Here is a 27,325-nt window from a genome sequence, read left to right on the forward strand (position 1 = left end):
CTGATTTATGTGTTGATTTTATACTCTGCCACTTTGCTTAAACTAATTGTTTCAATTAGTTTTTCTGTGGAATCTTGAGGGTTCTCTAAGTATATTATCATGTCATCTGCAAATAATGAAAGCTTTATTTTTTTTTCCCAATTTGGATTCCTGTTATATCTTTCTCTTGTCTGATTGCTCTAGCTAGAACTTCAAATACTATGTTGAATAGCAGGGGTGAGAGTGGACATCCTTGCTTTGTACCAGATCTTAGTGGGAAAGGTTTCAGGTTTTCACCATTAAGAATATGGATTTGTTGTTCATAGCTTTTATTATGTTCCATTTATCCAGTTTTTCGAGATTATAATGTTTAGAACTACTTATTTATTCATTTACACTTTACCTATTCCAAAAAGGATTTATGTCAACTTAAAATGTTTAGAAAGGTTAATATTTATATATTTATGTGATCATTTACATTCTGGTAAGTGACTGAAAGATGAGGAAGAAGTTTTTTCATTTATAGATTAAAAGGAAAATACAAGGGTATAAGTAAGGGTAAAGGGAATCTCTTTGGCTTACTTTCTAGGAATATAATTATGCAACAACATTTACTGCTCAAGTGTTTAGCAGTCAGGAAATCCTGGCTCCAGATGCCTAAGGATTGCTATCTGTCTGATCACTTGCAGCAATCTCCAGGCACCAATTTGATATTCCTGTCTCCTAACAGACACCAGACCTTGTGTGATTTCTCTATCAGCACTTCCTTCTGCCCACCAACTACTTGCCATTTTTATATTTGTAGACCTGTAGTTCTCTAAAGCAAATTTAAAAGTCTGTTCCTTCTGCGTGCTCAGGGCTCACTACACATCAAGTCAGGCAAATAGGGATTAAATTTAGAGCACGCTACATCCTACAAAGAACGTAAGTTACGAGGTTAGCCAAAAGCAGTGCTTTGGGATAAACCGCCTAGCTTCAAAGCCCTGATCAGCCACTTACTATCTTTGTGACCTTGGGGAATACTGGTTTTTTTTTTTTTTGTGCCTTTATTTCCTCATCCATAAAATGGATTCCTAAGCATCTTTGTGCAGTTAAAGGAGATAATTCATGCTTGGAACAAGGTATATAGTAACTCAGAGACTGCATCTAATGTCAGTTGATATTATATAATTGATTTTTTAAAACCTATTCATCTATAGTATTGTACTTCAATTTTATAATAAGGAAAATAGTATTAGATCCTAAGGTTTTGTTCAGCTTGCCCTAACAGAGCTAGGATTACAACTATGTCATGTAGAGTCAGAGTTTTGCACATGGATTACAGTTAGAAGGACGGAGTGAATATCTTTCATATCAGAAGTCAGCTCTGAACAATTGAAGGGGTTGTTCAGAGCCCTGTTTTGAGGGTTGTCAAAGCAGCATTAGGCTAAGTAAGGAAATAATGCATGGCTGATTAGCAATATTTGCCATGGGGGGGGTGGGGAAGGTGGTAATTGGTGTAGTGGCTTTTTTTTAACTCAAAGTTTGTTATTAACCCTAGTTGGTTTTTGTTTTGGGGAGTGGGGGGAGGGATCGGGGGTGGTGGTGGTTTCCCTAAATTTATCCTTCTGAACAAATTTTTTAGGTAAATTTTAGCACGAAATTATTAATTTATAATTTCGACCTTCTAAGTTCAGTAGAGAAGGGTTACTATTCCTAAAATGTTGTCTAACTATTTTCTAGTTAGAAGGATTCTTATTTATAACTCTTTATCATATGAGCACAAAGGTTGAAAAAATCTAGTGGTCACCAATTTCTAATTTGAAGGTAATATTTTAAAATACAAGAATGGCACTTTGAGAAGTAATTGAGAAAATTTTATTTTCACATATGAACCCAGTAACAGTTTCTTTGAAAGTCAGAAAAGGTTTTGCATGTGTCATGTACACAAGCTTGTTTTCTAGGAGTTAACATTATGATCTGCCTGCTCTAAATTCTTGGTTTTATTTTAGCCAATGTTATCCCCACCATCTTTTGTCCTGTTGAGGAAAAGCAATACCTTTATATTTTAGATGTTGACATTCCTAAGTGTGTGGACAGCCAGAGTTGACTTCTGGGTTCCCACCTTCTCTGCAGGAAGATACCTCAGGAATACAGCGCTGCCTAAATTCATCCAAGTATTCACGTGGACTTGGTATGGAACGATTTAGGTAGTCCAGGTTCACATTACAAACGTCTTTTGAGAGTATCTGCAAACAAAGCTTCTTAAGTATTTGAACCTGCTTCTCCATCCCCTGCTTGTAAAGAAATAAAAGATGTAGGCAAGGAATACATTACTGTGGTTTTCCCTGGACTATTTGGAGTCACCTAGTCTCCAGTTCTTGCTAAGATACATTCAGGGATAGAGAGAATTTACCACCTCCCTGGAAGTTCTGACAGATTTTTCCTTTTACTTCTGCTTTCGGTTTGAGATAAGCAAGGAAGAAATGTTTCCCATTCTACACTCAGTATTACATTACCTCTGAACTGGGGTATAGGCCAGAGTTTTTTTGGGGGGGATGAAAGGACCCACCAGAGACAGAGCGGGGAACAGAACAGGCAGACTGACCAAAGTACACTGCTGAGGGGAGCAGTGGGCGAGTCAGGAGAGGTCATCTGTGCCATGTGGGTTGCTCCCTGGCCGGCCAGGGGATCGAACTCATGCTGCAGAGGCTGTGGACAGCTTTATAGGTTGCGTCTTACCCCCTTGCGCCACCAGGGAGGCCCATGATTTATTGAGCCTTATTTAAATCAGTTATTTATGTTTAATGTGCCCAGAGCAGTGACCAAGTAAACATTTGGAGAGCTTTGTGAGAACTGTTAGGCTTTTTGGGGATAAAAGTTTTTTCCCAAAAACCTTTTCAGGAATATAACTTCCAAAGGCCCTATGAAGCATGCTCTCTGGAGATAAATATGAAAATTAATGTTCTTCATTGAAAATTTTTTAAATAATATGCTGTCAATCTTTAGGAATATTTGCTGGAAACGGCTGGAGAAAAAGCATTTGCTTATTATGAAGTTTATATTAAAGGTGTTATAAATAGATGTAATCCACCTATTTCATATTTTAAAAAAGTGTTAGGATTATCTTATCAATTGGACAAAACCTTATTGTCCTAATTTCAGATGTTATAATCCAAACAAACCGATGTTTTTAAAAGTAATTCTTAACATTGACCATCTCTCCATAACTCCCTTTCCCCAAGTGGAAAGACTTCATTAATGTTCTTTTCTGAGCAGAATTTTGGTAGCTTTTGCTATTATGAACATTCAGGCTTCTTTCCATACTTAAATATGTTCTGTCTTTTCCTGTGATTTCTCCTCTGCCTTTGTTAGTAAAAACAACTCTGTCTAGGAGTGTTGTTAAACCTGACACCTCATTATCCTTATAAAATCCCCTAGATCCTATTCATTTCATGAATATGCATTTAATGTTTTTGATTGTTTCAGACTGATCCCAATTCTTGGTATTCAGAAGCATTCTCAAGAAAATTTAGTGTTTACACAGTTTATATCCACCCTGCTTGAAGAATTACACTTAAAGAATGATGACCTTGAAAGTTTAACCATCATATTTAAAACCAGAGTGGTAAGTTGCATTATGTTTACTTTGTGTTTTCATTTGTTCCATTTAAAATCTTATTCTGTACTTGAAAAATTTACATCAAAGTACAAGCCTTGAGGTGTCCCCACTTGCTAACAAGAACTCCATCTCCCTTCTCAGCTGCCAATCACTTCCTGTCCACTCTATTACTTAGTGCCCATCCTCGTTGCTATTCCTCATTTATAGGCTACCATAGTTCTGTTTCTTGCTGTTCAGGAAACTTCTATCAGCTTTATTCTCAAACCTAGATCATCACATGTGTCCTTTCTGATAAGTTTCTTCCCAGGAAGTAGCAGTTTACTTCAAACTACTGTAACAATCCAGTGAGAACATCCTCATTCCTGCTTCCCTCTTCAAAGAAATCAGCCCCAAAACAGCCATTACCTTAGGCATCTCGTGTGCAGATTAACTTCAGCCTAGCTTTGGTGACTCTGACCTTGTGCCCAGATGCAGACTCTACTATCAGTTTCCTGCCTCTTTCAGAACTGCCCCTCAGAACGCCCCTCCCTCATCCTGCCTTAATGATAACACTTCACCTTTCTCCACACATTCTCAGGTACTCAAATAGGTATTGATTTAATGTTATTATTCAAGAAATTTATCCTAAACCTCAAATGACACCCTCTCAGGGAGTATTTTCTTTTTATAGTTTAAAAAAAAAAATACAAGCTTGATGTAAAAATTAGAATTTAGAATTACATATATAATAAAAAAGGAAAACTTCCCTTTCACTTCTGCCTCCTTCCCAGAAACAGACTTGTGAAGTTTATCTTATTTAGAATTTTTACAGAAAAAGCATATTTCTAACTATATGAGGATATTATGAGAGGTACTTTGGTAGACAAAGAACAGTGTCCCTTTATTGAACCTACTAGAAAACAGAATATAAGGAACCTGCACTCACTCCCTCTCAGCTTATGCCCATTGACTTTTTCAGAAGACCCTGTTCCACTGAGGACCTTGTAAAACAGGCTTTTTCTTAGGGAGTGAGCTCAGGTTGGCTATGCAAGCATCAATGCAAAGGCCCTTCTAAGAATATAGCAGGGGTGGAGTTTTTGGTTTTATTTGGTTTAGATACAAAGGATTAAATCATTAATCATATGCCTTAGTTCATACCTTATTTCCTTTGATTGAAAAGTTTCTTTTCCTGATAGACTGAGAACAAAGAACCTTAATAGGCACCAATTAAGAATCATTGTTAACTAGGTGTTTAAAATTTGTATGTATCACATATGGTGATAAGTACTTTTATCAATAAGATGTTTTTAGTGGACCTAACAGTTCCCTTGTGATTGTTGGTTAAATTTATTTAAGTAGATAATCCAAGGTAAGTCTTTGCCCAGACTTTGTCATTATTATCAGGGATTCTGACTGAACAAGCCCTAATTACATAGTTTTTGATGAGAAATGAAGATGGTGGATGGATTTTTTGTTTATTCTTGTAAACACTAAATTCATTTGCATTTAAGGATTTTAATGTCTAATAACCTTATCAAGATTAATACTAGCTAATATATTCTTTGAGTTACAAATAACAAAAATCCATCTTAGCCTAACTTTTCTTAAGGAGGTATATTATCTTTCAATTGCTTAAATCCTTCCAAAACAGATTGAAAAAAAAAAAAAAAAAGTTGTTTTAAACAATTTCTCTTAGGGCTTCGGACTCAGTCTCTCGTGAGGTTGCAGTTAATATCTGCCAGGACTCCGGTAATTTCTGAAGGCCCAAATGGAGGAAAAACCCCTTTCAAGTTCATATGGTTAGTGATTCTTGGTAGAATCTAGTTCTCACAGGTTGTTAAAACTCAGGACAATCTCAAGTTTCTCACCGCTATTGTGGCTTCCTCCAGTTTCTGGGCACCTTCATAGTGTACTCATAATTTGTCTTCCCTCAAAGATCCCCAAGATGGAAAGCTACAGTCTTTTTGTAACTAGTCTCAGAAATGACCACTTTTGTGGTATTCCATGACTAGTTCGATCTCATCACTGGATCCATCCTATATCCAAGGTAAAGGATTGTATATGGACATGAATGCCCAAGGATCACTGGAAGCTAGCTTTGTCACTACAGATTGCAAAACTGTCTGGTAGTTCCCCGCTTTGTATGTTGTATATCACACTGTCCTGGTGAGCTTTACAAATAACGTACTCCACTATCCTTGAACTTCACACTGATTGAGGGCACCCCTAAACCAATTTACATGGCTACAGGAATGTTATGAGCTGAGCTAAGCTAATCAAGAAATAGAAGAGGATTTTACTCTGCTAGACCATCGGGGCCTACCCCTGAGTGGACTATGAAGGTGGGTCGATTCCACACAGACCACTATTGCTGCATATTGGGAAGACAATCATGTTCCCAAAACCTGGTCAAATATTCTAGGTGTTGTCTTCAAATTGTCCTTTTTTCCTTCACAGGTATGATCCATGAAGACAGAAGATGAACTTCTGTTCACCATTTCTGAAACCCTAGCCAAGATGATGGTTCAGTGGTATCAGATAACTTTGTCTCAAGGCTTTTTACCTCCTGTTTAGGCCTCTGCCTCACAGTTCCTAACTGTACAGAGTAATATCCCAGATGGAGAAAACCTGTTATTCCAGTAAGGATAACCAAGTCCTTGTATCCCTGGCTATAAGACCTAGTATCTTTAGTTATCTGAAAACAAAAGTTTGTCATAAATTGAAACTATCACCACCTTTGATTCCAGCCATCATCAATTAAAAGAAAATCCCCACCTCAATTAAAACTCTAGATTAAGGAATAGTAAAGAGTTAGATCAATAAATGCAGTCTAAGATAATGTGCTTTGGAGGTCCTTAAAGAAGCTGACTCTACTTTAAATGGTCCTGAGCAATGTGGTTAACCTCATGGATCCACCAGAATTTTCTGAACTCAAGATGTATTTTTAAGTAAAATCTGTAGTGTGTTTAAGAGAAATTCTCTAAAATTTATATTCCTTTTTCAAAATGTGCATCAAGTATGCAAGTTACCTGATCCTTCAGAGCAGTTGAACTCAGGTCTTCAGATCATTTAAGGAGCTTAACTTGCAGAGCCCAGAAACAAAAAATTAGATCTATATGCTTAAGACTGGAGAAAATGATAGATGCGTAAACCTAAATGCACAGAGGCCCGAAAGAAGCCTGGTGGAAGGGGTCAGAAATCTGCATGGTTCCGGCTATAATGTCAACATGAATAAAGCAATTATGCTGTATACTAGCAATGAAAAGCCCAAAAATGAAAAATTGGTGCTCTTGAGGGTGGAATTCTTTAACGAAAGTAAAAAGCCTACAAACAATGAAAACTCTAAAACATTCAGAAAATTAAAAGGTGTAAGCACACATTTCAAGCCAGTCCTCCCCAAATTGATCTATGGATTCAGTGCAGTCCCTATCAAAATTCTAGCAGGCTTTCTGAAAATTTGGGAAAGTTCCTAGAATTCTAGGGAAATGCACAGGATCCAGAACACCAAAACAATTCTGAAAATAAACACCTCCTGATTTCAAAAATTACTAAAAAATTACAGTAATCAAGACAGGTGTGCTGCACCCCTATGTTTATTGCAGCAGTATTTACAATAGGTAAGATGAAAACAACCTAAATGCCCCAAAATAGATGACTGGATCAAGAAAATGTGTATATACACCTAGTGGAGTATTACTCAGCAATCAAAAAGATAAACTCATGCCATTCTCAGCAACATGAATGGAGCTGGAAGGGATTACACTCAGTAAAATAAGACAGAAGGAAAAAGAAACATATCAGATGGTTTCATTTATAGGAGGAATATAGGGGAACTAAATAAGGGATCAGGGAAAAAAAAAACAGGCCACTATAAATCAGAGACATTCTGCAAGGAAGGGGTAGGGAGAGGGATCAAAAACAGGGAGGGAAGAGCACAAGGGTCTATGGTGATGGTAAACTGGTGGTGGGAATTTTATGGGGACTACACCTGAGAGGAGAAAGCATATATTGTGCAAAAATAAAGAATGCTGTAAAATATATATATTAAATAAAGACAGGTGTGGTATTAATATAAAGATCAAATAAAATTGAGCATCAATTCATGTTTATGGTCAGCTGATTTTCAAGAAAGTACCAAGGCAAATCAATGAGAAAGGATGCGCTTGTGTACAAATGGTGCAGTCAAGAGACCAGTTCTCAGCACCCCACAAAGTGACACAATCTCAGTATTCCAAAGCCCAGATTTTGCCACATCAGTCTTACCACTCTTGGGGATCACAGACGCCAACTTCCCTGAGGCTTTAGAGCCTTCCAAAAAGGTTTTCAATCTGGACATGGCCTTTCCATCCTAAAACCTTAAAGAAGTGCACATTTAGGCAGATAGGTGACACACTGCTGATAAAGACAGGTCTAGAGGATTTTGTCAGTTGTCTTATACCTTTTCTGCAAGAGTATTTTTGTCCCAAGTAGCCCAGAACGCTTTCCCTTTCCTTTAAACTTTAAATTTTTTTGGTCTTAATAATCCCTTGGACACTTTTTAGTGCCACCTTCTCTTCCTGTGTATATGCCACACCACCACATCCAGGAGTCGGACTGTCTGCATCCTCATGCCCCTAGCAAGAATAATGCCGAGCACAAATGAGACAGAAAACAGTGGTTACAAACTAGGCAGTCAGAAAAGGCACAGACTTTGCTAGAACAGCGCTGTTAAGGAAAGGGTCTCTGGTGTGGATTAATGCAGCTTTGGGAGCACCTGAGGCATGCGAGGAAACTGAAGATGTCTGCTGCTCCACACGGTGAGCCACCAAGATGCATTCCAGGAAGGGGGCGGATGCCAGCTTGGGATTGGAGAGGTTGTATCAACCTCACAAACACAGGAAGAGGTGGAAAGACAATAATGAGAACCCAGGATTCAACACTTTTCCACACCAGACACCAAAGAAAAGTCAGAAAAAAAAATCACATGAGGAAGAATGGAGACTTCCTGTCTCTTCTTCTGCATGTGTGGATTTAAACACACACACACACAGAAATGGTGCCGGGACACTGGCTGTCAGATGCGGAACAGATGACTTTAGATCCTTACTTTCTACCACATGCAAAAACAATTTCAAAATGTATCAGAGACATCAATGTGAGAGCTATAGAACTTTTGGAAGAAAAGGAGCCATCCTAGCCTTCCTACATGACATTGGTGTAGGAAAAAAATTCTTAGATAAGATGCCAAGAGCATAATCCTTAAGGAAAAATATTAAAACTTCCATCAATGTCAAACTTCTGTACTCCAAAAAAAAAAAAAAAACATTAAAATGATTTGATAGACCACACACTAGGAGAAAATATTTTGAGTTATATTTGATAAAGGAATTATGTCCGGAATATATAATCTTAAAACACAGAAATAAGACCAATAGACATTTCAGCAAAGGCGGTATACAAGTGGCGTCGTATGTGAAAATATGCTCACCATCATTAGTGGAACGCAAGTTAAGGCCAAAATAAGATACCACTTCATACTCACCAGGGTAACCATAATAAAAAGGACAGGGCCTCTCTGGTGGCTCGGGGGTTACGTCTCGCTACCACCACGACTGCCTGAGTTCCATCCCCAGCCAGGGAGCTGCCCCACATGGCGCAGCTGACTTCTGTCTCTCCTGCTGCTCCCTCAGCAGTGTATGTCAGTCTGCCTGTTCTGCGCCCCACTCTGTCTCTGGGGAATCCTCTCACCGTCACCCCATCTCCTGCACCTCTAGCCTGCACACCAGTTCTACACAAAAATGAAAAGCAGAAAGTGTTGGTGAGGATGTGGAGAAACTTACAGTCCTAATGCATTGCCGTGGGAATGAAAAACTGGGCAGTTATTTTAGAAAACACTGACCGTTTCTTCCAAAGTTAAATAGAAGTTTACCATCTCACCCATCCATTCTCAGTATTCCGTCCCAAGAGAAATGCAAGGGTGTTCACTAAGACTTGTGGGCAAATGTATATAACATTCATATTAGTCAGACAGTGGGAACCAGGTGACGGTACAGTAAAAGCATGAACAAGACCAGAGAATGGGGTAGTGCGACCTGTTAAAACATGAACCTCAGAAGCGAAGCCTTGTGCGAAGTCTGACACAGAAAACCCCTTGAGGCACGATCCCAGGTATGTGAAATGTCAGAAAAGGAAAATCTATAGCAGCTGCTAAATTGGTGATGACACAGGGCTAGGGTGGGAACAAGGTAGGCAGTAGACACAAAACCTTCAGGGTGTTACCAAGCTAAACTGATTTTTTGCACAACTTCGTAAATGCTCTGCGCACTTATTTACATATTCACCTGTGTGTGTGTGTGTGTGTGTCTCAATAAAGCTCTTGAAGATCACATAAAGACAAGGCCCCTTGCTCTGACCTACCGGTGACAACTCTGAAGTAAAGAAACTGCCACATCCCCCCGTTCCCGCCTCCTTGTGCTCAGAGACACCAGTTTAGTTCCCGCCCAGGCTCCGCAGGTCTGCGGCCCTCTTGTGAGAAGCCAGTCGCTCAGGACAGAAACACTGGGAGGCCAGATGGACTAAATGCCCGAGTGGACCGCTACCACCCACCTCTGCCGCCAGGTTGCTGCAGGACCAGCACCTTTTTTAGGTCCTGCATCTACTTACTTCCCACATACTCCTGCCAGGTCAGTTTGGGAGGGGCCGGAGCAGAATTCACTGCTGGATCTCGGTTTGTAAATGTCACTTTCCAAAAAAAGGAACCCAGGCTCCTCAGGAAAGTGGCTAGTTCTAAGACTGGGGCAGGGGAAATCCAGGCCACGCCTGGAACATCTTCTAGTACCTGAAGGTAAGCAGGTGTTCAAAAAACAAAGCTGCATGTCAAAGGGACACAGCAGGCAACATGAGGTGCCCGAGAGTCAATGCTGAACAATTTCAGCAACAAAATATCAGCATATCATTCAGTTACAACCCAACGGAATGAATGAGGTAGAAGACAAATCCACCTTAAAGACCACTTCCAAAGAATGTATGTCGGGCCCTGCACCCTACACAGAGAGGGGTCCATAGGCCATTGTCCTGGATTCCCAGGATAGCTTGAAGGATTTTAACTGTTCAGAGGTCTTTATGTTCTGCAGATAAAAGAACGATATCCTCAAATTCCTTACAGCAGGAACCACTGCTACCCGGTGGTACCAACCTTGACTCCCAGGTGGACAGTGCCGCCCCGGCAGCCATGCCTAAGCTTGGTGCTTTACTCCTGAAAGCTTTGCTAGCCAGATCCAAGAAGACTTTGCGGAGCCTCATCTTCCGGTGCTTACCGATGCCGGGCTGACCACCAGCCTCTTAGAGGCATCTTCGGTTGGCCTGCCTGCTGTGCCCCGCGAAACCAGTTTTCCTCTGTGGACACTACCATCTGCAACATGCGCGCTCACTCGGCGGGTCTGACGCAGATACTGTCCCAGGAAGTCACGCACGTTCTTCTGTGGGTAACCATGGGAGGCCATGCCCGAGAGCAGGCTGCTGCCGAAAAGGCTGTGACCAAAGAGAAAGCTGAGGGTGAACGAACTGCTCCTGAGTTTACTGCGACTGAACCCCAAGTCACTGGGATGGCGGGCACGCAGGGGCCCTCTGCCCATTCAGCCGGCCCCTACTGGAGACAGAGCTCGGCCACTGCAGCCTGGACCACGCCACCCACTGCTCAGGCCACTGAATGGGTAGGAACAACCACAAGCTCTCAAGCAGAAAATGGAAATAAGGTTGTTAAAAAATAAACACCCGTTTCGAAATAAGTGAATACTATAATGTAGCTACTGCCACTTCCAGGAGGTGGAGCTCAGTCCCTCCTTTGGGAGCGGCTAAAGTTAGTGACTGGCACATAAGGCTGGCACAGGACAAGGAAACACCCCTCTGCCTCCCCACACACCAAGTGCTGACCACGCACATCCCCGTGATACTGTGTGCATGTCATGTGCCCCCCAGTGTGTGATAAGAGGAATACTACCCGTGTTACTCTCCCCCCAGCCCCATAAACTCAGTCTAATCACAAAAATTTAAAAAAAAAATCAGTTTGGGGAATATTTCTACAGGAAACTTGGCTAGTACCCCTCAATACTACCAAGGTCATAAAAAACAAAATAGTCGGGGCCTCCCCGGTGGCGCAGCGGTTGAGCGCTGGGCTGTGAAGCTGCCCGCAGCCTCTGCAGCGCTGGTTTGATCCCCGGCCGCTGGGTGAGGGTCCCACATGGCGCGCAGACCCCGCCTGCTGCTCCCTCAGCAGTGTATTTCTTTGTCATCCTGCCTGTTCTGTTCCCCGCTCTGGTGAATTCTCTCACCCTCCAGCGCTTCTGACTGTACCCGGTGCTTGTATAAATAAATAAATAAATCTTTAAAAAAAAAAATAGTTGTCACAGACCAGCAGAAACATAGAAACTGTGGTATCCTGGTCAACAGAAGATAGAGGCCATTAATGGAAAAACTGGTACTATCTAAGCCAAGCCTGTAATTTAATGTCTTGTACTTTTAACAGACATGGAAATGCAAAATGTAAATGAGGGAAATTGGGTGAGGCATAGAGGAACTCTACTATCTGCAACTTTCCATAAATCTAAAATTTCAAATTAAAAGGTTATTTTAAAAAGTACTGGCTGGACAGATGGAGGGATAAAAAGAGAAGCCAGTCATTGGCCTCCGAATCTGCAGCCTTGCCTGGGAGGGAGGCATGACTAAGGTAATGCCCTGAAAAAGAACACCCATCCAGGGTCTCCCTGGTGGTGAAAGGGGGTAAGACACAGCACTATGAAGCTGTCCGCAGCCACTGCAGCACGAATTCGACCCCCAGGTAGGGAGGGGACCCCCACAGCACAGCAGACCTCTCCTGGCTTCCCTGCTGCTCCCCTCAGCAGTGTATTTCAATCTGCCTGTTCTGTTCCTCCCTCTGTCTCTGGTGAATCCTCTCTCCCCTCAGATCTCTGGCCTGTACCCCAGCTCTTGTATGTATAAATAAATAAATCTTAAAAAAAAAAATCCATCCAGGTTTGCCTGGGACAGTCCCTAGTGTGGCCATATTATGGTCCCATCACCTAGAAAAAGCGCGGGTCAGACGTGGGAGGACACACTTGATGGAATGGAGAGAATGGCGGGTTAGGAGATGGAGATAAAAGCTTGGCAGGACAGGAAGGGGGAGGTATAGCCCAAGTAGGGGCAGCCTTAAGAGGAAAGGCCCAGAAGCAAATAAGACACAGCATGTGTCCTTTTTAAGACACAGAAATCTCAAGTTGGAGAAAACTTGTAGATGACAGCAAGTGTAATTAGGAAGATGGGGTCAGCCAGCTTTTGAGCAGACAGAATGAACTAGAACTAATTGGGGCAATAATGTACTTTCAAGTTGATATGAGGAGAAGTGTCTACATATGCTGCCTGAAAAGCCTTCAAAGTTAATTTTCTTCAGTAAGATCCTCTTCCCCCCTTACACGTCCATTTTTGCCCAAACTTTTACTAGTCACTTGATATACACTAAACTCCAAGTCACCCGTGCTACCTCTCCAAGGCATTAAGAGATTCTTCTTAACACTGATACTGGCATTTATTGGAACAGCTGCCTCCTTAGGCCTTGGGACTCTGACCCAACCTGTGGTTCAGTCATGTGTTCTGCCTACACTGCCTCCTGACAGGAACACTTTTAAAAAAAATTTTTTTTTAATTTATGCATACAAGAGCTGGGGTATGGGCCAGAGGTGTGGGGCAGGGGGTTAGAGGATTCACCAGCGACAGAGTGGGGAGCAGAACAGGCTGATTGACTGAAATACACTGCTGAGGGGAGCAGCGGGCGAGTCAGGAGAGGTCTGCTGCGCCATGTGGGTAGCTCCCTGGCTGGGGATCGAACTTGTGCCGCAGTGGCTGGCTGTAGCTTGATAGTGCTGAGACTTTAACCCCTGCGCCACCAGGGAGGCCCCAGGAACAGCACTTTCTGACCCCTTTGTGGCATTCTTCATTATTGCAGTAAAGTGTCACCTTCAATAAAGCATAACCAAGCTTTTCTTGTGAACTCTGAATTTCAAAGAATGAAAGAGATATTTTTACAAAAACCCTGTTGCTCTTTCAGGGAAGACTTGAAATCTAAATAGCATTTACTTTGAAAAGTAAACAGTATGATTCAGTTTCATTTTCTATTTAAATACTTTGGTATCTACGAATTCATATGCTGTTATAGTCATAGAATGATGACATTTAAAAAAAGTCTTCCCCTTTAAGTAATTCCACTTCTATGAGATTCTTAAAAACCCCACTAGGCTTACTAGACTAGCCTCTTTTAGGCACTATTAGCATCTTCTGCTTAGATTCATGGCTGACAACCAGAGGATCTACTCTTTAAGGAACAGGATCAGTTCTCTAAAGACTTACTAGACCCAAGGAAAGTGATACCATTCTGGTGTTTGAAAATTTTAATAGCCTCGTGTTATAAGCACTGGGCGAAAAAACAAAAGCCAACCAGAACCGATGTCTAGAAGCTCACGCTGCTGCCCTGTGTCACTGCTGATGACACCCTGGTAAAATCTGTCGTTCCTCAATGAAGACTCTTTTCTTTGGGAATGCACGTGTCCTTTTCCAAATTAAACTAGCGAAACAGGAACCTTTACAAACTCTCAGCCATCCAGCTCTCTCCATTTTCAAACCTTTGCATGTCCTTCCCTCAGCAAAAACACTGTTTTGGGAAATGAATTATCAATGAAGAAACCGGGAGGCAGAACTGGATCAAAAAGCCTTCAGATGAAAGCAGCGACGCCAAGCCCTTCCCTCTAAAGTGGGCCCCACCTCTGGGGCCCATGGAGAGAAACCCCTTCCAAGGTGCTAGTTTTCATTTTGCTTCCCAGCACCTCTACAGTCATAACCAAAGCAAAGGAGAATATTCTTCAGAAGAAAGCCAGCCACCTTGCAACATCTTCAGGAAATTCTGCACTCCCCTAGGGCTTGCAAAACTCCCTGTGTTTGCAGACCAAAGGCAAGATCTCAGTACCCAGCTGTACTTTGCATAATTAAATAAAGTGGAAGCTGGTTCTTTTCTGAGGGACTCTTGACCCCACCTAGCTCACAGGGCCTGTGACAGAAAGAAGACAGCAGTAAGACAGTGTTGCCACAGTGAAAGCATTCACCATGTAGATGAGCAGGAAAAGCCAAGCCCCTGAAAGCCCTGCTAGCTCCCCACCTGCTGGGGTCACACAGCCAGGACAGTGTCCATCGAAGGTACTGTCTGTAATGTTACTCTTTTGAAGTTGGCACACACAATTTAATACAATTTCATGTTCTAATGTGTAAGACTTCAGAGAAACAATTCACTAAGACCTATTTATCTTTTCATTTTTTTAAATTTATTTATGCATACAAAAACTGGGGTGCAGGCATAGCTGCAGGGGGTGAGAGGGCTCACCAGAGACAGAATGGGGAGCAGAACAGGCAGATTTACTGAAATACATGGTTGAGGGTCACAGCAGGCAAGTCAGGAGAGGTCTGCTGCGCCATGTGGGTAGCTCCCTGGCCAGGATTGAACTCGAACTCATGCTGCAGTGGCTGCGGATAGCTTCATAGTGCTGAAACTTAACCCCTGGCCCCATCAGGGAGGCCCCTATCTTTTCATTCTTGATGTAGGAAAACATAGCCTGTCATTTGTTAATTCGCTCCCTCCCAGATCCTTAGCTCTTTCTTGTCTTTCATATCCTATTTACATCTTACCCATCTTTGGGAGAAAAACTAATAGTTTTAGAGCCACATTTAAGCTCGGTCACATGGGATAGAGAGAGTCCCCCTTCCTCCTCAAGCAGAGCTGCTTTACTCTCTCCTGCACAGAGCATCCCGATAAGTTTCTTTGTACAAAGAATCCTGCTACTAGGGGAAAGTACTCGAAAGCCACTGAGCTCATCTAAACCCTTCACTTTAAACAGTGCATCCTAAAGCCCGGAGAGGTTTATCCAGCACCAGGGCAGCCGGCCCCAGCAGAGCTCGGGAGGAGGGAGCTGGAAATGCACCTCTTTCAATCAAAGTCCACCTGGGACTAGCACAACGCCCTGTCTGGGTGAGCTAAACTGAGATTCCTCCACCTCCACCCCCACTTCCGCTGCAGAACCAGGGTCATCACCTCAGGGAGAGTTGAACTTGTGGACGGGGTTCTGGTTTGAGTCAGAGTACAATTTGGTTTTAAGGCCCAGAAATGTTTTGTTTGAAGCCTCTGTTAGAAGTTGAGAGCCCCTGGGGCCACCGAGCAACCCTGTGCTTCTCAGAGTTTGGTCACTTTAGCAGTTTCTCAGGAAAAGGCTTGAGGACAGAGAATATTTGCTAAGTGGGAGAGGAAGCTATTACGGAAGACGTTTCTCACACGCCTCTGTAAAGGTTCAGTTCAATAAAACCAGGGAACACACATATCACAGCGTTGTTTTCTTTGCTATTAAAGCCTTGGATTTTTTGTGGACTGTGATAGACACACCAAGAAAACCAGCTGCTCACGCAGGCCACAGAAGAAAAGATGATCTCTAGAAGTAGGTTCTGGGCCATTTTGGAGTGGGCAGGGAGCCTTCATAGGGGTCTGTGAAGGTTTCAGAGGACGTTATTTTCTAGGACTCTGCGGCGATGACTGGATAAATGCAGCCCAAGCACACGGGTGAACACAATCGCGCTCCCAGCCCCAGGCCTACGAGGACAGCGGGCTGAGAGGAGGATGTGGGCGAGCACGCCTGACGGGGCAATGTGGGCAAAGCCGTGAAGCTTTTAGAGTCTCTGGTGAAACTGTCCTCACACTCACAGCCTCCACTCCTGAGGGGCATCTTAATGTGTCTAGGGCTTCAGAACCACGAATACTCTCATTCCCTTATTCAGTCAACAAATATTTATCACGCCCTTCCTGTGAGCTAGGCCTTCCCACCTGTGCAGTTTCTTCACAAGCCGTATAGGACTGGCGCCTGCCTCACTGCCCCCAGGAGCTGGGCTCTATGACGCCTTCAGTGAACGAAGACACCGGAGGCTCTGCTTTGCGCCGAGGCCAGCCCAGCTGAGATTAACATGGGGCCGTTGATAACTAGCTGGTTGATCTGAAGCAGGCAATGAGTGTCTGAGTCTCAACTTCTTTATATGAAAATGGCAAGTCATAAAATACTATTCTTTCAAGGGAATTTATTTAATTAGACATAAAGACAGAGAGATGCCAATATACTAGGTAAACATACAGAGACCACATAATTAGGTAAGAACACTTAGGATTCACCATACTTATTTTCATTGTAAAATTTTTCATATGCCTGTCCATAAATTTTAACAGTAACACTTACATAGTGCTTATTTCGTATCAGGCACCATTTCAAGTACTTTGCAAAGTGAATTAGCTCACCCTAACAACCACCTTCTGAACTAGTACAATTATTACACTGATTTTCAAAAAATGGTGTAACTGCGGCACGAGAGGTTAAGCAACTTGTCTAAGATCACACAGCTAGTAAGTGGCAGCACTAGGCTTCAAACCATGTCCACAGGCACAGTTCAAAAATTCAAAAACTTCAAGACTTACGAAAACAGCCACCCTCTGCATTCCTGTCCCTGCCATTTTCATTATATATATTTAATATGCTTACAAATGATTAAGTCTCTTTCACCACTACTGGAAACCACCATTCACTACCCACACACCGCTATACAGAAGTTCCCCGACCCAATTCCAACGTAAACGTGTAAAAGCTTTCCACACCAACAAGCAATTTCTGGGCACCAGCAGAGTGTAGGGACTTGAACTCAATTCTGACACTATCTAGAGATAGCATCAGATTCCACGGGTTAAGGGTTCAGGTCCCCCAAGACTGCCTTTCACTTCCAGCTACAAAACGAGTTCCTAACCAACAGCTACAAATCAGAACTTCCTATAACCCCCTTTCAGCTTCTGTTAATTTGCTAGAACAACTCACTGAAGTCAGGAAACCTATTTACTCTCAAAGGAGGCATCATTACTTAGGAGGACTGATTAAATCACTGACGATCAGCAATTGAACTCAACTTCTAGGCTCTCTCCCCCCCAGGAAATCTGTATTCATGTTGGCTCCCTGGTAACCAGCCCCCCCCCCCCACCCCCCCCGCTCACGTGTTTTCCAGAAGTTACTGTCATTGACATAACAACTGAATACTCAGGAAATTACAAGACTTTTTGGAGCTGTGCACTGAGAACTGGGGATAAAAACCTAACATGAATGAATGACCAATGCATATATTTTCTTATAAATTGCAATATCACAACCACATTTCCCCTCTTCCATACTTTCAATATCAAATTTCAGTCAGATCACTATTACAGGCAAGTCCTACCATATGCTATTGTTCTCTTTCATCCTTAAAAAACTAATAATTAAAGTCAAGTCTTCGTAATTTGTTTGATTTCTCTGCAACTTGCACTAACAAAACAACAAACTCTTCACAATGTTAATCTTCTCCCCACCTATTCAAACACATCAGAAGTCTATCAATTCCTTCAATCTAGAACGGATGCCACTAATGACGCCGCACAGTCATATCTTTGGAAGTTCTTCCATCACCCCTAGAATGACTTTTGCTCCTCTCTTGGGCTAATTTACCTTTATAAAAGACCACTGGAGGGGCCTCCCTGGTGTGCAAGGGGTTAAATCTCAGCACTATGAAGTTTCAGCAACCACTAAAGCATGAGTTCAATCCACAAACAGGGCGCGAACCCACATGGCGTAGCAGACCTTTCCTGTCTCACCCACTGCTCCCCTGTTCTGCTCCCCACTCTGTCTCTGATGAATCCTCTTACCACCACTCCCCACCACCTCTGGCACCTCTGGCCTACACCCCAGCTCTTGTATGTGTAAATAAATCTTAAAAAAAAAAAAAAAAAAGACCACTGAATGCGTCATGGAGAGGCCGAGTTGGAGTAAGGAGCAGTTGAGAGAGGCAGAGTAAGGGCAAGGAAGTTGTGGGGGAATATACTAATCCAAACAACAGGTGACTAGCATGGAAGCAGATGAGATGGAGAGAAATGGATGAATTTGGGAAGTTTCTTCATATAGAACAGGAAGACTTACCAATGCATTGAATCAACTATTGTATGACATAGTCAATGGTCAGTAAAACAGGGAGCTACAAGAGAAGAAAGTTCAGCATATGCTGTAGAGGTTAAGGAAAATTCTGCTGGAGGTAGAATGAGAGCTGGGCAGTAAGATGAGCTTGCTACAGTTAATAAGTGAAACTAGGGCCTCCCTGGTCATGCAAGGGGTTAAGATGCAGCACTGTGAAGCTAGCCCCAGCCACTGCAGCACGAGTTCATTCCCCAGCCAGGGACGTGACCCACATGGCGCAGCAGACCTCTCCTGGTCACCTGCTGCTCCCCTCAGCAGTGTATTTCAGTCAATCTGCCTGTTCTGTTCCCCACTCTGTCTCTGATGGATCCTCTCACCCCCCCCCCTGCATCTCTGGCCTGCACCCCAGCTCTTTAATGCATAAATAAATAAATCTTTTGGGGGAAAAAGTGAAATTGTAGGTGTCCAATTGCAAACAATGAGATGAGAATAACTGTGTGTCTGGGGGCTCATGTGGAACTACTGGCCAGCTTGGTGCAGGTGTTGGCTATTGCAGGACAATGGAGTAGAGTGAGATGGGATGGGACTGGATTGGGGAAGATCTGGAAAGTCCAGAAGAGTGAATTCCATGCCTACCCCTACCCCACCCCCAGGACAGCTGAACCATAGACTTCCCAGCAAGCAGACAGGGTAAGAGAGGCAGAGCAAGAGCCCTTTCACCACGATCTGGGCTGAAACCCAGGCACCTATCTTGCTGCCTCCCAAATATTAACGTGACCTGTGAGTGCCCCCGACAGGCATGGCAATACTCAGTACTCCATAAATGCCTCACTTACGGGCCTCCCTGGTGGTGCAGGTGGTTGAGTGCAGCGCTGTGAAGTTGTCCACAGCCTCTGCAGTGCCGGTTCGATCCCAGCCGGCCACAGAGATACCCACATGGCATGGCAGACCTCTCCTGTCTCGCCCTCTGCTCCCTCAGCAGTGTATTTCGGCCGGTCTGCCTGTTCTGTTCCCCATTCTGTCTCGGGTGAATCCTCTCACCCTCCCGCACATCTGGCCTGTACCCCGCTTCTTGAATAAAAATAAATAAATCAAAAAAATGCCTCGGGCCTCTCCTGGTGGTGCAGCGGTTGAGCACTGGGTTGTGAGGCTGCCCACAGCCTCTGCAGCGCCGGTTCGATCCCCGGCCACCGGCGAGGGTCCCACAAAAAAAAAAAAAAAAAAAAGCCTCACTTACAAAGCAAATTACTCCAAAAACTCTGAGTTGGAGGCATCAATCTATCTCTCGATAGACTATCTTTGCTGAATGTAGTGGGTTTTGGCCCGTACCAGATGGAAAACAACCACCCCCACCCCCCCGCAAGCCATTGATGCCTAGAGCCCTGCCTCTTGCCTGGCAGCTTAGTGTTTCCTGAAGTCATCAAAGAAGGGGTATGTCCCACACTCCATAAGAGCCCCTTACCCCAGGAGAGGAGCCTGGATTCTTTATTTATTTTTTCTTTGTTTTAAAGATTTATCTATCTATCTATGCACACAAGAGCTGGGGTACAGGCCAGAGATGCAGGCGGTAAGAGGATCCACCAGAGACAGAGTAGGGAACAGAACAGGCAGACTGACTGAAATACACTGCTGAGGGGAGCAGCAGGCAAGACAGGAGAGGTCTACTGTGCCATGTGGGTAGCTTCCTGGCCAGCCGGGGACTGAACTCATGCTGCAGAGGCTGGGACTGCTTCATAGAGTGGTGCTCAACCCCTTGCGCCACCAGGGAGGCCCGAGCCTGGATTTTTCAAATGCCAGACTCCAGCAGGCTAGATCCCAGGCCATGCCCTCTCTGCGACTGTACCAGAGACTTCCTTGCCACACTGTTCCAGCTCTACTGAGCCCCACAAAGCTTGTCCCCCGGCAGCTGACACAGCGAGTTTACAACACATTTTCTGAACAAATGAATAAAAGGCTATGAAGTGGATTTTGGAGAAGGGATGCAAAAAACTACGCAACGCCTCAACAGCTCCCCTGGAGGTGGCTCCTGCCTCCACGGAAACAACTGTTGCCTTTTGCTCTGCCGTGCACATTTCCCACTCTACCTCATATAAACATTCACAGCAACAGCGACCCTCGAGCAGTCTCACCCGCATCTGACCGATGAGGAAGCCGAAGCTTGGACAAGTCAAGGTCTCACTGTGAGCCAGAGCCAGGACTCCCACCCTTGGGTGTCTGACACCAAACCCTTGTCCCTTCAGATCACCGTTCTAGAGTGAGTCCGTGGGTGAAGGTACTGAAGTCACCCCACTGCCACTCTGGGGGGCAATGAGCAGCTCTCTGGCTTGTTCTCCCCCCTTCGCAGGAAGCTGCTTATCAGAGTCACAGCCCTCCTGGCCCCACAGAAGAGCACCAGGCGCTGAGGAAGCAGAACTGGGCTTGGCCGGGCCTTCTCTGAGGACAAGGACACAGAGACAGGGAAGACGCCTTGTGCTCTTGTGCTCGTTCCCTCCCCAAGGGGAAACCGGGATGTGGCCTGTGACCTCGGTGGCAGCGTGAAGTGCTGGGACGAACACAGGAGCTGGAAAGATGTGAGATGGAAAGATGGATGACTCGCGCCAAGCTCCGTGACTGCGAACAAGCCAGGCCGCCTCTCCGCGCCTCCGTTCCTCTGGCTGGACGGCTGAGCGCCACCTTCCGCACGGCCTGTCCCTGTCGCGGGCCTGGGATGAGCTGGCCTGTTCAGGGAACTCGCTTCCACAGCTCCCGCCCCGCCCCCGGTGCTCAGGCACCAGGACTCCCCTGCCAGGACTCCCCTTTCGCCTCGCCAAGGGCCAAGGCCAGCGGCGCCTGTCAGGTGAGGAAATGCACCTGCCAAGAGACTGCGAGCTCGGCAACCAGGGGGCCCCTCTTAACTCAAAATAAGGCTCTTTCTACTGCTTTTTTTTTTTTTTTAAAGCAAACAAACTGGCTTCTCAACAGCAAAAAACAGGTCATTCTCCCCCAAACTGATGGTTTTCCCTTGAATATGGCGCTATCTGGGGCTTCTTCCTCTTCCCCTTGCTCCCCTTCCCCAAATTCTTCTCTCACCCGTCTCTGTGCACACAAATCAGACTGTTCATCATAAAGCAACAGAAAGGACCGTGGGCAGAACGGGAGGCAAACACAGCTCTCTCCGTAAGCAAGACAAGCCCTCACTGTTGGTACAGGCTCGTGAGTCACTCAAGGCCTTTTATGAGGGCCAGGTGCTCAGCAGGTCTAAATTGCTGCGAATTGCTTCTTCGGTATGTGCTGCTGGTGGGGAGGGCAGCAGCCATCTATGTGTATGTATGCTTTTACCAGGAAATGTGTTTATATTGTTTTCCAATCAGGATTTATCACAAGCCAGGAGCTCCCCACCTAATGAACAGACTAAACCCTGCCCATTGTCAACAGAGAAAAGCCCATCGCAAACATAAAAGATTTTTAAATCAAAATGGATGTTAGAGGAGCAGGATTCCTGGTGCCGGTTAGCAGCCAGCATTGTCTTTAATAGTTGAACGAGCAGAGGTGGTTGTTTCCGGTCTCACACTTCATCTAGAAGCCTTAGGAGCGCGGTAAGGGAGGCTTCCAAGGCAGGAAAGGATCTCTGTTTTGGCCTCCAACTGCTCTGCAGGAGGTCTTTGGAAATTCCTGGTGTGGCTTCTGCCCACCCGGAACAATGTAACCCTGAAGACATGTAAGGACTCCCCATGCCCGGATGGTACCTCTTATAGACTAGGTCTTGTCATTTGTTCTCTTGCATTCTCAACTCCACATTGTTCTAGGCCTCTTCTCCAAATGCCAGCTGCTCCTCTTCCCTGAAAAGCTCTGTGCCCACTGGACTCCTTATTCCATGGAAAATCAATCCCTTTCATCATTTACCTCCTCACAGAAGACTCTCTCCTCTTGTACCCTGAGACCAGTCACCCACCACAGGCACCCCTGTAGCCGTGCTCAGAGGTGACTTCTGTTCCCCAGTGACCCGCTTGTGTATCTCCCTGGGTGATCGTGTAAAGCCAGAAGGCTGCGTTAGGGTCCTTACACTCCACGTACCTCAGGACCATGATTCTCCTCCAGTGTCACTACCTTGGGGCTCACACCGTCGGTTACACTGGCTTCCCTGTCATTCTCTGTCCCCAGCTCCTACCACCATTTTGTTTCGTGTCTCTTCTCTGTGCCCGCTGCTGCAGGTGGAAGACCCTCCCCTGCCATGCTTACTTTTCGTACATTTCACAGATCAGACCCCTTTCCACATCTATCACCCACTGGCACTGCCAGATATGCCACTGACACAGCCTCGCAGTCCTCGGCTGTGCTTCTGTTTTTACGCCTTGCTGAGCCCACTAATCCCCTGAAGGCCGTTTCTGCCGATCCATTATCCCCCAACAAGCCTTCTCTCCTGTTCAACCAAACTTAAACCGTTCTCTCGCCCACAGCCTCCATCCATGCCTGGCACTGTAATCCTCTGCCCCACTCAACCCTCCGCACCATGTCCTGCTTGCTGAGAACCACAGAAGAAACACACATACCCCTTCCTCCTGACCAGAGACTGCTGGCTGCCAATCCCAATATGGGTTATCATCATCTTAGAATCTTGATTTAGAATAAACATCTTCACAATCTTTTTTAGAATTTTGATCTTGAATATAAATATTTCCCAGCATCCCTTGGCACTAGACACAGGCACACAATTCAGTTCTGGTTGATAGGATGAGCAGAATTATAATGTGGCAACTTCAGAAAATTTCTTTAAGATATACCTGGGATACAGCCTTTGTCTCTTTTCCTTCAGTCTCCTGCTTGGAATGCAGATGTGAGCCTGGAATTCATCTTGGACTGCAATGATGACGGCCAATCTGAAGGACAGAAGAATGCAAAGTAAGCGGTTTGGGTTCCTGAGACAGTAGAATCTGAACTAGACTTCTTTTATAAGAGCAAAATAAATGTTATTCTTTTTAATCCTATGTTCTAGGTCTGTTACTTACAGCTGCTCACACTGAAAGTGACTCCTAATAACAGTATCCTAAACACACAATCAGTTCTTTTCGTCCTTTATTAGCTTCTTTTCCTGATACCCAGCCCTATGCCCACAGACCCCAACATATACACTGCCTATCCCTCCCCCCGACTCTCACCAAGTGACCTACATTCTCTAGTTACACAAGATAAACATTTAAGACTTCGTAACTTTATTCTATTGGCCATCAATAGCAAAAGAATTGTGATCAAGGGGCATCTAAGGCCCCAAAGTGTTAAGGGAGGGCATGCTCAGAAAGGGATTTGGCCATCGGTGCACAAAAAGGCAAAGGAAGAAGACTCGTGGTGTGAAAGCTCTTTAGCAGAATTCTATGCATAGAGAGAGAAAAGAAAAAAAGATATTCCTAATAAAACTCTGAAAATTACACATCCCTTCATGGGCAAATCCCTAACCAAACAGGGTCAGCCTGAAGTGGTGCCTCTAAGGCCCAAAAGCTTGCCACAACTCTAAGGTACCTTCTGGCAGGGAACCATTAGAAAGGGATAAGGCAAAACTGTCACAAAAGAGGCAAAATCAAAGTACAAATCAAGATAATGGCTGCCACTGTCTACTGATGCCTTCCCATGTCTCCGAGTTCACCCAAGTCTCTGGGTACAAGTGAAAGCTGGAGAAGTAAGAGCGCCTGAGCCCGCATGTGCTCAGGGACATCCCAAGCACGGCTGCTGAACTCCACCCTGGTTTCAGTAGCTCCCTGATCAGGAATCCCAGTTTTTATGGCATCCTGGGACTTGACTCCAGCTTAATGTAAGTGGGGGCAGGGAAAATGGCACCTGTTCTTCATGGAGGTGTCTGTAACAATAGTTCCAATAAGAATCCAAACATATTTTTATTTCTTGTTTATGTGCTTTTGATTTATTTTTATTTTGGATCTTCTGAATCAAGTGTCTCTTTTTACACATATTTTAATATTTCTACACAGTCTATGTTTTAACAAATATGTCTTCCAACAAATCTATTACTATGTTTTATTTGATAAATCATCAAATAATGTTTCAATGGAATCTTATAAATCTATCTTCAAATTCATGTGAAGAATGACTGAAAATAGCTAAGAAAATCATAAAAACAGTTAAAATGTCTTACCAGAACATATTATGTAAAGTCAAATAGAAAAATAGGTCAATAAAACAAAATAGAAAATCCACAATCAATAGCAGTATTTAAACAAAAGTTAACACATGATACACGTGGAAGTCCAATTTGGTGGGAAAAGAATGGACTGTATATTTTTTTTAAGATTTATTTGTTTATACATACAAGAACCAGGGTACAGGCCAGAGGTGGGGGCAGTGAGAGGATTCACCAGAGACAGAGCGGGGAACAGAACAGGCAGAGTGGTTGAAATACACTGCTGAGGGGAGCTGCGGGTGAGCCAGGAGAGGTCTGCTGCACCATGTGGGTAGCTCCCTGGCTGGGGATTGAACTGGTGCCACAGGGGCTGCGGCTAGCTTCATATGTTACGTCTTAACTCCTTGCACCACCAGGGAGGCCCTGGACTGTTTAATAAACGATACTGGTTCAACTGGCTATCCATGTAGAAGTGAAAATAGACCCCAAGCCTATACATGATACCAAAAAATAAATCCAACTGGATTAAAAATTATAAAAGCAAGAGTAAAACAATGAAAAATAGTTCAAGGGGCCTCCTAGGTGGCACAGCGGGTTGAGTGCAGCGCTGTGAAGCTGGCTGCAGCCTCTGCAGTGCGGGTTCGATTCCCGGCCGGCCAGGGAGATCCCCACATGGTGCAGCAGACCTCTCCTGCCTCTCCCGCTGCTCCCCTCAGCAAATTTTTGGTCGTCTGCCTGATCTGCTTTCCGCTCTGTCTCTGGTGAATTCTCTCACCCTTCCGTGCTCTGGCCTGTACCCCAGTTCTTGTGAAAAAGTAAATAAATCTTTAAAAAATTATATAGTTCAAGAAAATTTTGTAAACTATACTATAAACTGAAGATAGGGAGGCCTCCCTAACAAAGACTGGGAATTTAGAGGCACTAAAAACAATGAAAGATATATTTGACTATATAAATATTAAATATTTGTGCTATAAACAAAGGCCATAGAGAAATATGTGGGGAAATATTTGCAACACAGATTTAAATGTTAATTTATATTAAAAAGTAGGGAATAAGATCCAAGGAGCTTATTAAAATGATCCCAGGATGTGTGTCTGCACATGCACACATATGAAGATTATTTGGGGATCCTCCCCTCTTTCTTGCTAAAGGTTCTGGAAAAGTTGAAAGTAAACAAGAAGTAAATATGTGGGCCCAAATGTTCTATTTTTTTTTAAAGATTTATTTTATTCATACAAGTGCTGGGGTACAGGCCAGAGGCGCGGGAGGGTGAGAGGATTCACCAGAGACAGAGCAGGGAACAGAACAGGCAGACTGACAAAATACACTGCTGAGGGAAGCAGCAGGCGAGACAGGAGAGATCCACCGTGCCATGTGGGATTCTCGCTGGCTGGCCAGGATCGAACCCGTGCTGCAGAGGCTGCGAACAGCCTCACAGCGTGGCGCTCAACTGCCTGCGCCACCAAGGAGGCCCCCAAATGTTCTATTTTTAATGGTAGATGCCAAGTCTCAGAGCCTATATTCTCACTAGGTTGTTATCCCTTAGGCTGTCCCTCTGTTAGATTCCAGGCTTTTCATGTCCATGCTGTAGTACCGTCTCCTTCCTCATTCAAGTTCATAGAAAAGGAGATGCCTCTGGTATCAAAGTCTCCAGTTTCTCCAGAGTTCATTGAGCCCAATCTCTGAACTGATCACAGTGACAGGTAAAATGATTGGCTTAAACAATCAGACCCAAGCCTGGAGCCGGGTGGCGGGATGTCATACTAAGTAGGAGGCTATTTATGGGGGATGAGTGAATTTCCCAAACCGGGAGCCCAGGAACTTCCTGCAAAAGAGGAAAATGGAAGGACAGTGCTAACCAGTAGCCACCTACCCAGCCAAAGCGTGAGTTCCCCAGCACTGGAGAGCCAGGGGACAGGCAAAATGAAACCCGAAGAATGACAAGGAGCTAGCAGGAGAAAGGAGGGGTGGAAGGCATTCCAGGCAGAGCAAACAGCAGGTATAACGCTCTGGTGATAAGAGATAACAGATGCACAAAGAAACTGCGAGACTTTCAGTGGGCCTGGAGCACAGGGACTGGATAAAAAGGGTGGGCAGAGAGCAGACAAGCATTAGGAGCTCTTTGGTGATGGGGATAAAATTTGTATTTCCCATAAAATTTGTATTTGACTCAACACAGGCTTGAGTCAAACAGATCTGGCATTGGGTTAAATGGTTGTGGGCAACCTCTGAACTTCAGAGTTTTTTTTGACAATTTATAAAATACAACTATTTAATAGCTTTCTCCAAGTTGGTAGAGATTAAATGACAGGGTGGAAGTATGACCTTTGACATACAGATGGTCTGGATAAAAAAAATAGCAGTTATTAATCCTATCAATGCCTGATATCTCTGGCCTCAAACAATATGTAGGTAGCATCAATAAATATTTGTGGACTGAAGGACTAGTTTCCTCTATGAGTCAGCTTCACCAGTATCCAGAAGTCCTTTAGCAACCTGCCCCTATCCTGCAATGCTCTCCCAGTTATCAAAGTGCTCACAACTGCCCAAGAGCACCAAAAGCTCAGATATCAAAGAGCTGGGGTCCCAGATTAGTGGGCCTGAGAGGATTCTGCTCAT

General features: G+C 44.2%; 1 protein-coding gene and 1 long non-coding RNA gene across 4 annotated transcripts in view; one reads left to right on the forward strand and one right to left on the reverse strand.

Annotated features, from left to right (window-relative positions):
• Positions 1-7,678, forward strand: part of RPAP2 (RNA polymerase II associated protein 2) — a 78,147-nt gene extending 70,469 nt beyond the window's left edge. The window contains exons 12-13 of the mRNA XM_037501397.2: positions 3,448-3,586; positions 6,017-7,678. Coding sequence (XP_037357294.1) covers positions 3,448-3,586; positions 6,017-6,022 — 145 coding nt within the window. The 3' untranslated portion in view covers positions 6,023-7,678. The remainder of the gene's footprint in view (positions 1-3,447; positions 3,587-6,016) is intronic.
• The window catches only part of LOC119237248 (uncharacterized), a 52,726-nt gene that overhangs the window by 9,822 nt on the left and 15,579 nt on the right, over positions 1-27,325 (reverse strand). The window contains exons 1-3 of one of the 3 annotated variants that reach the window (XR_005123232.2): positions 23,127-23,176; positions 10,855-11,068; positions 2,018-2,207 (exon numbers count right to left, since the gene is read on the reverse strand). This is a non-coding gene — a long non-coding RNA (uncharacterized LOC119237248). Of the gene's footprint in view, positions 1-2,017; positions 2,208-10,854; positions 11,069-23,126; positions 23,177-27,325 lie in introns of those variants that run through there. The other 2 variants (XR_005123233.2, XR_008550431.1) reach the window with 2 other exon arrangements.

The sequence above is a fragment of the Talpa occidentalis genome, unplaced genomic scaffold, assembly GCF_014898055.3.
Source record: "Talpa occidentalis isolate TD23 unplaced genomic scaffold, MPIMG_talOcc4v2.1 talOcc4.9, whole genome shotgun sequence".
Taxonomy (NCBI): Eukaryota; Metazoa; Chordata; class Mammalia; order Eulipotyphla; family Talpidae; genus Talpa; species Talpa occidentalis.